Below are 13,536 nucleotides of genomic sequence, written 5' to 3' on the forward strand. Positions count from 1 at the left end.
CTGTCCTCTTGGATGATTGGATGCTTCCATTCACCAGACCGCTTCAGGGTCACACCAGGGACATCAGAGTCCTCCCCCAGAGAGACTCCCCAGCTGCTTCATGTCCAGCTGGGAGAGGGGTCCCTCCAGTGAGTCCTGGGTCGACCTCGGGTTTTACACCCACTTGGCCGTGCATGGTAAATCTCACGGGAGGCGACGAAGCATCCTTAACAGGATGCCCTCAGCTGCTCCTCTTAATGTGGAGGAGCAGCAGCTCTTCTTTGAGCGTGTCTCAGATTTCCAAATTTCACAGCTGATGTTGCTGAATAAGCACAGCCAGCCAGCCGAGAAATCTTATTTCTGCTTCTTGTATTTGCCATTCACTACCCACATTTTATCGCCCTAGGGAAGGGACAGAAGGCTTATGCCTCAGGTCCCTGACGGCACTGCTTAAGCCCTGGCACCTGAACACTCTGTCTTCACTTTTAGGGGGCATGCATCCTTTTCCACAACAGTTTTAGGAGTTCACACTCACACCATTTAAAGGAGCATTCGTGGTGCTTCCAGTGATGGTGCCAGAGAAGCAGAGATGTGACCTCCTGGACCTCCTCTTGTGACTGGAAACAGGGTACAATCTTGCTGCTGTCCAGCCCACATCCAGGAGCTCCTTTATTTGTCCCCACAGGCTCAACAAAGCTAAACTAATAAACTTAAAACACATCTGTGGGGCCCATATTTCCACTCAGTCTACCTGTATAGCTGCTTAATTAAACCACAGTTAATGAGCACTAATGTTTTCACTGGGAGCCGTTTCCTTGCCATAATAAGTTAACATCACCCCGTCTGCACAGCACTGATTGATTTTTCTTCAGTTTTCCCAGGAGCCCCTGCACCCCTTCCTCCTCCTCCTCCTCCTCCTCCTCCTCCTGCTCCTCGGAGGTGAGGCACTCCAGCACCTTCCCTAGCTTCTCTGATCAAAAACAGTCACACGTCAAGATCTCTGATTAAACCTGAAGGGTGAAAACTTAGAGAGAGAGAGAGAGGAAAAAACCTGAATCCTGCCCAAACCTCCCTGCGGTACAGCCTATATGCTGCAATCAGGATGGTAATACAGCTTGAATTATTTAAGAAACTAATAACACCTATTATTGCAAACACTTAGAATGAGCTCTCCCTGGAGCACAGAGGGAAAACATGTTATAAAATGTTATCAGCTGGGTAACTCCAGTGCAGAACGCTGTGATTAGTGGTTAGTATGCAGAGCCGGTTCAAAAACAGTATTATGTGCTGGACCCCAAAGACCCTAAACAGTGACAGTGATAAGCTGCACTCCCTCAGCAGAGCTGAGCTTTGAGCTGCGGCCCTCCGCCTCGTGGCGGTGCGGCTGCAGCCATGTTTGCACTCTTGCCCTTCATCTCTGCCCAAGGGCTTCTGGTATCTGACTCTTTATTTCAGAGCAAGCGTGTTTGAAAAGCATCTATCACCATGGTGATAGCAAAAGTGAATTGCGTTTCTGGTCCTTGTTATTCATTGCTATCTACAGTCAATCCCTTCCCTTTGGCTCCCGAGTGGAACAACAAGCCAATGTGTGTCAGATAAATCACCACAAAGAAACAGTCATCCTTGAAACCAGGCCAGCTCTGCCCCATCAAAACAAATGGGACGACCTCAGCTGTGGTATCATGAGCAGGATGAACACAAGCACCGTGTCACACAGTCGAGACCTGTGATGCTCTGTGCCAGCTCAGTTTTTGGCAAATGTTGTAGCACACATTCATATTCACATGAAATGGGTGAAAAATCTGAAGCCTCCTGACCCACTGAGTGGAAAATAGAGGATCAGAGTTGTAAAAACATACTGCACAGTGTCAGATCTGCCTCCGCTTTCACACAGAGGACAGGACGGCATTGTGAGATTGGCCTCGGCCTTGATGCTTCAAATAATGACCAGACAGAAACCGCTTTCACACAGATTGTGCTTTAATGCCGCTCTGAAGACCCCTTCTTTAGATGCCTCTCTTTGTAGCCTGCCTCCCTTTTTAAAGTTTTTTACTTTTAATGTTTCCTCTATGGTACCAGAAATACCTCAGTTTTATCTGTGTGTAACTGAAGAACATTCTGCCACATGTCCTCATGAAAAAATGCTTTTAGCTTTGAACTGGATTTGGCATAAAACTGGTCTGATGAAGGTTAGATATTCAAAAATTGAATGATTACAAGAGAAATGACTCTTGCATGCAGCTGGAGAAATGTAAGGACTGCAATACTGACCTCATGTTACGTTTAAATAAGGGTTATGTTCTAGTGCAGGATGTTGCAAGAACTGTAGAGGACCCAGAATAGAGCCAAGGGGAACTCCACAAGTAATGTTTTGTTAGATTTTAAGACTGTCATGTCTAAGAAGTTATCGTTACACATGTTAACAGGAGTCTTAGTGTCATGCTGTGGCTGAAATATTGACATTTGAATCTGTGAAAACAGTGTAAAAATTGACCGTGTTTGTTGTTTGTTTATGAAGACCAGCTGTGTTGTTCTTTTTAGATTTATTATCAGACATCACTGTATGTCTGTGACATTTCTGAGAATATGTTTACACATGATTAGTCACCAGGAACGTAAATATGATGCTGCACATAACCATGGTGAAAGTAAAAGAGAAGATGTAGCGAGATGCTTCTCTCCTGGTTGGCCGATTGGTGGCTGTTATCGTCTCTGCCACAGACAGAATATATTAATTTGTGAGTTGAAAACAAGCCTCTGTATGTGTGCCCATCAAAGACCAGCCAATTCAGTGAAGAGGGGAGAGCGAAGTGACAGACCAGGCTGAATCTACAAAAAGACACATAGATGTAATCTGTCAGATCAAAGCAGCGTAATAGCTCACACAGCACTAATGCATTGTGTATTCTTAGCACAGTGCACACGTGCAATTCTGCTGTTTCTGGTACATGGAGAGATTTATTTTGCATTTCCTGTGTAAATATTTTCTGCCATGTGTAAAGGTTCAGCTGCCACTATGATAACATGCAGATTTAGTTAAATAATATTCATCACTACATCTATTCATTGTATTCATTAGTGTCTTCTTGAAATGTCTTTTTGACTTTGCTCTTTAATTTGCTTCTCTGGTTTGATCCCTGTGTCTGCACTTGTTTTTGCCAAATGCTCCAATTTGTAGTGATTATTTTAGAATTCATTATTGTTCTGTTCCTGCAGAATTTAAGACTTTAATATCAGCGTCATTTTTTATTCAGAAATCTGAGTTTTCCCAGTTGAACTTTTATTGTTCAAAATTCAAACTTTTCCTCTCAGAATTGTAATTTAAATTTTTAATTTTCTGACTTATAGTGACCCGATTCCTCTTCTACAGTCACAGGACAAAGAATTTACAAAAAAAAGAAAAGGCAGAGTACACCGTGTACAGGTCATCAATCCATCATAGGGCAACATACACAGACAAACAACCATTCACACTCACATCTACGGGCAATTTAGAGTCACCAGTTGACCTAACAAGAATGTGTTTAGAATGTGGGAGGAAGCCGGAGCACCCGAAGAAAAACCACGCAGACAGGCCCCCAGTCAGAATCGAACCAGGAACCTTCTTACTGTGAGGCGACAGTGCTAATGTTTTCTAAAGCTGGGTCTTCAGAATTGATGTGTGTGCATGCTGTGTCTCCGCTCAGTCTAATATCCTTCCTTTCTCTGTCAAACACATCCCAGAGTGCGCTCAGGAGGTGGTGGAAGTAGTGTGGGGGCTGAGTGTTGGCAGCAGGGGAGGGGTAAGGCGCCGCAGGTCACACAGATCTTCCATCTCACAGAAATGCATTCAGGTCCCTCCATGTTTATGAGGCGAAGCTGAACAGGCCTTCAGGAGGCGGCAGAGCTGAGTGGAAGGACAGCCGCCCACTGAGAAGCAGCTCGAACGGCTCTCCTTCTCCCCCAGTTTGATTAATGCAGCCTAATGAAGCTAAATGACGATTAATAGTCATCGGGGAGAGAGAGACAAAGAGGAAAGGAGGATGAGGAATAATGTGTAGCCTCATGAGGCCACTGACAGGGCAGCGGGAGAGGCGGTGGCTACATGGAGGCAGCAGATGGAAATACACACAAGAATAGAAACACAAAACAAAGGTGTGCCCTTTCCTGGCTTTATACGCATCCTTAATGTCTGTGGTAGCAGAGGATGCACCAGGTGTCCCAGCACGTTCTTTTCTTTTTCACAACCGACTCCACAAACTTGAACTGTTACAGCTTTTATATCAGATGCAGGTTGAATGACGACAGCAGCGTGTTGTGATGAACAGAAAGTCTTTAACAGACCAGATCATCCCATTTTTGTAACCACTGGTGCGACCTTTGAGGACCACAACTTAAGTCTACAAAGAACACAGCAACTAATGAATCCAGTCTACTCAGTGAAAACAGACAAATACACAACCACCAGCAACACCTCAACATCAACTCTCAGCGCTGGACAAGCGGTCCACATCCATTTGCCAAAACTGAGCAACATATGGGCCAGACCATAGCCACATCTCCACCAAAATGAACCAAATGTACCGCAGCTGGCCCAAATCTGAGCCGCTATAGACTCACAGGCAGGTTACCCAGGGCTTACTGTGCCAGATCTTAGCCAAAAGAGGCCCACATTAAATTTGAGAATTTTGAGCCACATCCATTTCATCAGGGCCAGATAAAGGTCACGAGTGCCGTAATAATTCGAAAAGTGGGCCACATTTGCTTGCTATCTGGGAAGCGACAGTCCTATCGGGGAATTCTTAGGACTCAATATAAATCAACTATATTTAAAACACACAGAGTAGATGGAAGTTAACTAAAGTGGGGGTGTTTATTTTAATATTCTTGTCACATGACTCCCTGAACCTTGTGCATGTTATTAGCAGGGTTCTTCACTTTTAGGGGACCCTGGAAAGTGACTCGCAGTGTGTTTGTGTGTCTTTGTTGAGTATGTGTGTGTCATCAAATTGATGAGATTTTACTACGTTCCATCAGCCGCTGTCATATAAAATAGTTCTCCCAGTGAACCTGGATCCATTCTTAGTTTACTTCATATGTCAAAGTATTTCCAGGGAAATAGAAGATTTGCGTAGTAAACACACCATTACTGGAAGGTGACCTAAGTCAGCCCATTACAAAGCTGTGAGCTGCCAAGGGGCGAAGCGCTGAGAGCTGTAGCTCTATAAGGGCCCAGGTACTAATGCAGGCTGACATCTACTGTGTTCAAGTCAATGAGATATATGCTAAATGGCCTGGCTGTGTGGGAATACAGGGCTACATATAGTAAAGGGTAGGATTAGCAATTGAAATACCTTGTTCTGACTGCATGTGAATGTGTCACTGGGGGGTAATAATGCTAACACCCATCCTTCCTTCACTACAGACTTTAGCACTGTGGTGCACAAGCTGCCACAGGCGAGAGCTTGCGTCCCATCATTCCCTTCACCCGCTTAAGCCTCCTTTTGTTTTCTTTCTTTCACTGACACGTACACACATAATGAATACATTTATCCACTGCTATATAAACAGTCACCAAAAGCAGTAAAATGCATTCTTACCACAGTCAAGTACACACCGCCATCTAGGCAAATGCACACACACACACACAGCAGCTTCAAAAGCAGCACATCAGTCAGGAAATGCAATCACCCAAAGCAAATATAGCCTACCTCCACTGTTTTCACACACAGCTAAACAGTCACTCAAATTACCTTGTGTGGCTGACCAGCAGAGCATACACAAACAGCAGCCAGCGACCTTGCCAACACAGTCCCAGAGGACGTTCCCCTGATTCGTCTGGAGGATGCAGCCACAGCACTGGATATCATCTGTCCTCCACAGACCAGAGTCTCTGATACATTACAAATCATCCTAACTTTCCAACACACTGGATGTGTCAGGGTGAATTCTGGGGACAGGCAGGACATTAACATGTGGTCATCTGATAGAATCAGGCCACTTGGTCTTTAAATACTGGATTTTGTGTGGACACAATTATGTAAGGGATAACCGATGCATGACATTTGATACTGTCAGTGCACAATAAGATTAATTGGTTTGAAATCTTAGGTTAAGTGACATAAACAGACATTTATATGGTGCCGTACACTGCTTCACTTCACAAGAATCTAGAACAAAACAGAGAATGCACATGCTTTTTCCAATACAGGTTAAGTAGGAATGACCAGCTGCCTGCCGCACCAAGGACAGTGGTGCAGGGACAGCTGGTGGATCCACTGTCTGCAGCGTCCGGTCCATAGGAAACAGTTCCTTCAACACTGTACATTCAGTTCTTGCTGCTAACAAAACAAACCACTCACAGGCATACGACGTCCTCTCGGTCTCATACACTCCGTCATGCGCACTCACAGCCCAGTTACAGGTAGGGTAGGAGATTTTGAAAACTCAGTCAGAGTTTTCAAAAGAGATTTTGAAAGTAAACACACGCCCCTTTCTCTTGGAGCGCACCCCGAAGCCACGCCTCCAATCACATGGCATGGCATTACCTGAAGACGAGCTACAGTCTGTGACTTCGGCCATCACTGCACGTACCTCTCTGGTGCGCAGAGCAGGAAGTGACAACCAGCCAATACTCCGCGCAGGGTCGTCCAGGAGGATTGGCTGATGTTTTTAGTGTTTTATAGCTTCCACAGATGATTCATATTCTTCATTTTAATGTGAAACTGCCGAACTAATTGGTTGCTATCAGATTGTAAAGAGAAGTTACACTAATTTAATAAAAAGTGCATCAGAATGAAATCTCCTACCCGACCTTTAAAGGAGACCTACTGCTCTCATAACACACTCCCACAAGTTGTTCAGCCACATGTCAGCAAATTAACCTTACTTCCTTGTTACATTAGGATGATCAGGCATCAGGCATTTTTAGGCCACGACAATCTCAAAAACGGCCCACGAAATCCTGGGGGGGCTGAATAAGTAGAACATCATCTTACATACCCATCGGTGTGCCGACCCCGTAGGCTGTGGAGTCGATGAGGCCTCCAATCTGCGTGAGGTTGCAGTTGCGCTGCGTGACAAACTCAATGGTGGTGGACTCCATGAGGAGCGCGTAGTCCGAGGTGAGCACACGGTGAATGCCGTCCTCAATGTTCTTCACCATCACCGAGTGCCTCCGGCTGCTCATGAACTCCCACATCTTATCATAGGTGGAGATCTTGGTTTTCTGTGAGGGGGACAGAGAACATTTATTCATCGTAACAGGCTGCATACGGCGTGTTTTAATGTAGGATTAAAATGTTTTGAGCATCTAAAAGAAACAATATGCAGTTTATTCACATCACTGATTTAAATACTGCCAATGTACGCAACTCTATCAAGGCTTGCAGCTCCATTTACATTCAGTCACTCTCCACATTTCATTAGGAAAACATGTCATTTGCTTCAGCAGAACTTTTTCTGCAGCTGCAGCTATATGCTTCCACTTCTTATTGCTTACGTTGTATGAGGGGAATCTAAGCCGGAGCAGCATGCTAAACAGCAACAAGAGTGAGATTTGTGTGGCCATAATGCTGCTGCTGCTATCACCATAGGTAGAAGCAGCAGTGGTATTATCAGTGGCTGTGTGCCTCACTTTCTACACCTGTAATTACTGAGAAAAATCCAAGAGCACATTACTCTCCAGGGGAGCAGATTTGAAGGCATTTTTGAAGCCATTTGAAACCTAATTAAGTCACATCTTCAAGGTCCTGCCCGCCATTATTGTGTGTAATGACTTTTTGTGGCTGGTCGATATTTTAGATCAACTGGGTGATTTGCGGAGTGCCTATCAGAATCTTTTGGAGTCACCCTTGACAAATCAGGCGATTGAGCATGCAAGCTTCAGACTGCTGATAAGGCGAGAGCAGTGGCTGTGAATACACGCAGAGCCAGATAACCACCTACACTCTGAGAGAGGCAGAGAGCCGAGGTGGGCTTCCTGGAAGCCTACACACACACACACACACAGCTGGTTAAACCTTTTCAGATGAAACCAAAACAGCAAAAAGGAACATGTCAGATCCTTTGGTTAAAATCCGAATATCCAAGTCTGAAAATAACTGAATACATATGACCCAAAACATCGGCAGATTTTCACACACATCCTGAACGTAGGCAGGCAACGAGAATCAAACAGGTGCTAAACATATGTGAACCTTTGCTTTCAGTGTTAGCTGTGAACTAAATGTTTCCTGCTATCAGCGCTGCAACAGCTTTATCCCAACCCTCAGTACAGAACAGTTTTAATTCGGACATGTTGGGTAGTTTCCTCACATTAAGTGCCTGCTTCATTTCATTTTTTCTTTACCCATTCTTAGTTCAGCTTGTTTGTTGTCCTCCAAACCCCTAGGTGGCGACTCGTACAGAGTTCGTTCAGGCCATGGTAGGACCGCGTGCATGCATGCGTCGTGCGTTTTTTTGACCCGTGTCGCTTGTTTTTTCATTTTTTTCAGTTAAAAAAAGCAGTTTATTCCTTTGTAGCCCTGTCAAAAATAAACTAGGGGCAAAACTGTTGTAGTTCGGCGGTTGTTTACATACGGCTTTTGTACGTAACCCGGACACTGTCCCCGTGAACCGGAAGTATAATGTTGCTAACAGGATTCCAGGCTGCATTTGCTGACCTGAGCCAGATGTAAGACAATCCGGCTAGATCCACCTCCGAGAGGCAGATTGAAATCAATCCGGATATATCCAGATACAGCCCGATTCCGCTCTAGCCGGATTGATTTCCCCAGTGTGAACAGGGTCTTTGTCTTAAGGTGCAGCTCAGTGATAAATGCTTTGACATTTTCTTCAGAATTCACTGACCCATCAATGATGGCCCAAACCATGACACTACCACCACCATGCTTCACAGATGGGATTAGGTTATTCTTTTGGATTGCCATTTAAATGAAATAATTCTGTTTTGGTCTCATCCATCCAAAAAACATGTTCCCAGCAGCCCTCTGGCTGGTCCATATGATCTATATCAAATTATAAAATCTGGTTTGATTGGGTTCTTATCGGGACTTGAGTGAAGATCTGTTGATGTTCTAGGCCATATTTATGCTGTAATATAGAAAATTCTGGTTCATACCATTTTAAGCATCAATAATTAAAATGCTCTCTGCTGTCTGATCCTTTCAAACCATCACCTGTCTGATTAAGTTTTCATCCGTGTGCCTGTCTTTGAAGACACTGCCCTCTTTTTCTTCCCCTGTTCCTCTTAATCCAATTGTCATACTGAAATGTCTGCAGATAATGAATGCTTTACAATCTGTAGTCAGATTTCAGCTTTTTGTTCTGCATGCCCTTAAAACACAATCACTGTTCAGACTTATCAACAGATGCCAGAGCTGAGAGGCTCCCAGCTGTATGTTAAGTAGTGCTGATTGATGTGGGGTGATGGGGAGAAAGGAGCCAGCCAAGACCACTATCAACCTGAGTTACATCAACATGTGGAGGGAGTAATCCTCTCCTTACTGGGGGAATCTTTACAACTAGCACATCCATGATTGAAAATGATATATTAGCTACAACTAATTTGAATCAGGAGTTCATACTTTTATATTGTCACACAGTGTGCCTTGTCCAAGCATTTCATCAGAGTATTTGGTTAATTAGAGTGAGCCACTCCGGAGAATAACTTTGAGTTGCTGATTGAAGCAGTAGCTCCTTTCAGTGCTCCTTCAAAAGATGCACATTGTCAAAGCAACCTCCCTAACGAGAGGAGGCGAGTGACGACACAGAATGTAATTTAACGTTAACAAACCACCGCAGCTACTGACACGTCCTCACACACCAACGCCAAAGTCCCTTTTCACGTACTCACAGAATGACAGACTAACACATCAGGACACAAAATCTGCAGTTCCTCGAGAGGCCACACGAGGGGCTCGCTTCAAAACTGAGGCGATCCCCACAAACCGTCATGTTACAATGTCTGACTTTCAAACAGCAACATGTTTAAATCCTGGTACAGACACTTCACCATGAATAATTTACAGTCTTCACAGACTGAGGCTTGAGTGGCAGATGGGTGGTGGCTCAGCTGGATAGCTTCCTGCCCACCTCAGCTCCACTTATGCTCCACCTGTATGAACATTCAGAAGCATGGCAACGGCCTGAGCCTCCACACAGACGCAAAACCGCTCCTCAGATGGATGCGGTCATGGAAGGTCGTCCATCTTTATTTATTGCCTAGACATTAAACACTTGTTATGAGGCAGAACTGCCCCATCCAGCATCTATTTTCAGGGCTGAAATGGTGACACATCACACATTAGACCAGTACATTTTACCACCATCATATTCAAACCACCACAGGAGGGCACTACATATGTAACTTCCACCCTTTTCCTGTGATGGTAACCACTGAACAAACAATCAATTTTTTAGAGGTTTTCGAGGTTCAGGCATGTGGTTCAGATACCCCCTCTTTATAGAGGTTTGGTGGGAGAGTCAGTGGCCTGGGAGTGACTGATGATTCCTTTAGGACTTTCCTGCAGACAGGGAGGTCTGGGTGCCTCTGTTCCTCTCCACCATGACCCTAATGGTTCAAGCAGTTAGGAGAATGGATAGATGGATTACGGCCAGTAGCAAAATCAACCATCAGTTTTTGCACTGTGATATGCCAACTGCTTGTCACTCAAAGTAGCAACGCCTAATTAAGTCTGAATATAATTAAAACAAGTGAGTTCAATTGACACTAGATGAGAAGTTATCATTTGAGACCAGAATGGTTTTTGTTGTCCATTTTAACATGGGAGTCTATGGGAAATGACTCGCTCCTGGAGCCAGCCCCCAGCGGTTGTGGCGTTAACTACAAGTTTTGACACTTCTGCATGGGCTTCAAGTCTGAGCCCCGAAGGTTCCTTTTTGGTTTAGCCTCACTTTAATGCCTCTGAATGTTTGTTTTCCTGTAGCGACGTAACACACCCAGTGCATTCTGGGCCACATTTGTTCATGTTGTCAGTACTAAGATATCACTGTGATCCTCATCGTTTCTTCTTTATTTCCTCTTGTTTAAATAGTCTGTGAATATATTTTCTAATGAGCAATAAAACCTTCTAAGCATTCAGAGCACACAGAATTGATGCAGCAGAAACACGTATTTAAATTCCTAACACAAACCCAATGTCAAATCCACGTTTAGAGAAATCCCTCCAGGCTCAGTAAGACAGCTCCACACAAAGTTCAGCATCCAGTCTGAAAACGTTAATTGTTCCATTTTTTTTTTTTTGGCTATGTGAGTCAGGGAGGGGGCGGGTTTGGGTCAGCAAGTCCTGGAACAGTATGTTACAGCTTACAGTAGACGTGGAGCCTATTTTCTGGCCAACAGTGCACAGTCAACAAAATTACAAATTAAACTCAAGCTGCGCTCAAGGACCTCAGAGAACAGGAAGGAAAACTGCACAGTAAACATCCCAGTTCTGTGAAATACAACTGCAGACTTAAAGAGGGCAGACTCATTTAACATGATAATGTTGTTAGAGAAGCAGGCCTATATTTACTTTGTGAGATTCATCAGAAAGGAGCCAGACTACAGCTCGGCCCTGTGAGAGCCGCACTGTGACATTTAGCGAGTTCTGAGAGAGGAACTTTTCAAAGTCCGTTACAGTGACTTCATTAAACTATGGGCCTGATTTTTAGTGCCTGGTTGTTGAAAGTTATTTTTCCAGAGAAATTGAATTGTTGGTAAAATTTTAGTAGTGCATAAAAGCATAAAAACGCTGCAGCCTGAATTTCCACAAAGGTCCAACTCTTTGATGTCATAATTTGGCAAAATATAAGATGATAAAAGACTCGTGCCTGTGCTAACTGTGCCGATCGTCTTCTGTTTTTCCTTTATAGGCCAAACTATTCATGATATTGTTACTCGGCTGTCTCCCGTTCTTCATTGTGGAGTTTGATCTGTACTGCGTATGTGGCTCGATCAATGTTTAGATAGGAGGTACTGTAGGTGTCAAAATCACAGCCTGGAGTTTCTCATAAGAACATTATCCAGAGCATTGCCCTGCCATCACTTCCTCAGGTTAAAGATAAACCCCGACATGAAAACAATGAGCCCACATGCACACTGTGAGTCAGCTAACCAGATGCAAATAGTTTACACGGAGAACTATTGGGGAAGTCTATCAAAGGAAGGACCAGCACGATCTGAAGCAAATCATTGAAGAAGAAACCTGGAAAGCTGCAGTTAGTATGTTAAACAACATTTCTCCCTATCTTGTTGATGAAGATTCTCAGTCATCCAGGTCATCATACGTAGAGAAGATTGAAGCAAGGCGTCTGGACTTGTAGAGTTTTCTAGAAAACTTCTAGAAAACTCTACAAGTCCAGACGCCTTGCTCCAATCTTCTCTACGTATTTCTCCCTATCGCATTGTCACGATGGGCCATCATCACACACAAAACATGTCCATAGTGGCAAGTAACAATGCTCTTTGTCCCTCTGTGTCACTCTGTGGTTTGTTAAAGGAGGAGGTGGAGCTTTTGATTGGTCAATTTAAACCCAAATTGGAGACTCTAGATTGGACCTGATGAAGAGGGAGACTTTTAAAGGAACCAAAGTTGAGTTGTGTAGTTTAGAGCCAGCTCATCTGTGTGGTTTTGTTACCTCTGTAAATAGCAGAGGAGGAAGAGGCCCTCCTTTGTTTATGGTGTGCAGGGTGGACAGACATGTTTGTTGTTTGGGGCAATATTTTCTTTCCTCCGTGCCAATAAGACTGCAGCAGATTGTGAAATCTTGGCCTGTCTGAGAGTGAGGAGAGGTGAGGAGAAGCACTTCATGTTACGTCTGGGTTTCCCTTAGGCCCCGGTCATCATTTGCACTCTTTTTAGAACAATATATGGCTGCTCCATATGCAGCAAGCTGTGATGCACTCTGCAGTCTGACACCTTGGTCGGTGTCGCCAGAGAAATGTTTAAACTTGGCACAGGCATGTGCTCTCAGTAAACATGAAGCGGCATGCTTAGCAGAGGACAACATTAATAAAACCTCTTACATGCTTCAAGGCCACACGGTGTAACATTCCAATAAACACTCTTCAAAGATGGAACCTGCAGAACTGCTGGAACACTCAGCGTGAGAAAAAAATACCTGCTGCCACAGGATCTGATGCATTTTATGTTCCCATCGTTTTAGAGTAAAGAGAAGAGGAAGTGGACTATCATACAGTGTGTGTGTGTGTGTGTGTGTGTGTGTGTGTGTATTTCTAAGCATTTTCTTAGTAAAACTGAGTGATGGTGGTTTAGCTTTTGTGCACACAGTATTTAGTTTGTGTGTATGTGTGTGTGTGAGTGTGTGTGTGTAGCCTTGATTGCCATCGGCAACACACTGTGTTGTTGGTCCTTGTCAAGAATCGGTGCTCGCCAAAGTGTTTTGCATATTTTTCAAAGCGCCCTAATCAAAAGAATCCAGAGAGCGGAGAGGATGGCGCCGAGCTTTTGTCACCACAAACAGCTTTGCTTTTATGAAGCTTTCTCTCGCGCCAGAATTTACACGTTCTGTTTATGATACACTGTTGACACTAAACACAAGTGGCTGTAAAAG

The 13,536-nt window shown here is 44.2% G+C and overlaps 1 protein-coding gene across 4 annotated transcripts in view; it reads right to left on the reverse strand.

The window, feature by feature from the left end:
• Positions 1-13,536, reverse strand: part of grik2 (glutamate receptor, ionotropic, kainate 2) — a 184,802-nt gene that overhangs the window by 18,126 nt on the left and 153,140 nt on the right. For all 4 annotated transcript variants that reach the window (XM_028424659.1, XM_028424660.1, XM_028424662.1 and 1 more), the window contains one exon: positions 6,961-7,186. In XM_028424659.1, coding sequence (XP_028280460.1) covers positions 6,961-7,186 — 226 coding nt within the window. The remainder of the gene's footprint in view (positions 1-6,960; positions 7,187-13,536) is intronic.

The sequence above is a fragment of the Parambassis ranga genome, chromosome 16 (assembly GCF_900634625.1).
Source record: "Parambassis ranga chromosome 16, fParRan2.1, whole genome shotgun sequence".
NCBI lineage: Eukaryota > Metazoa > Chordata > Actinopteri > Ambassidae > Parambassis > Parambassis ranga.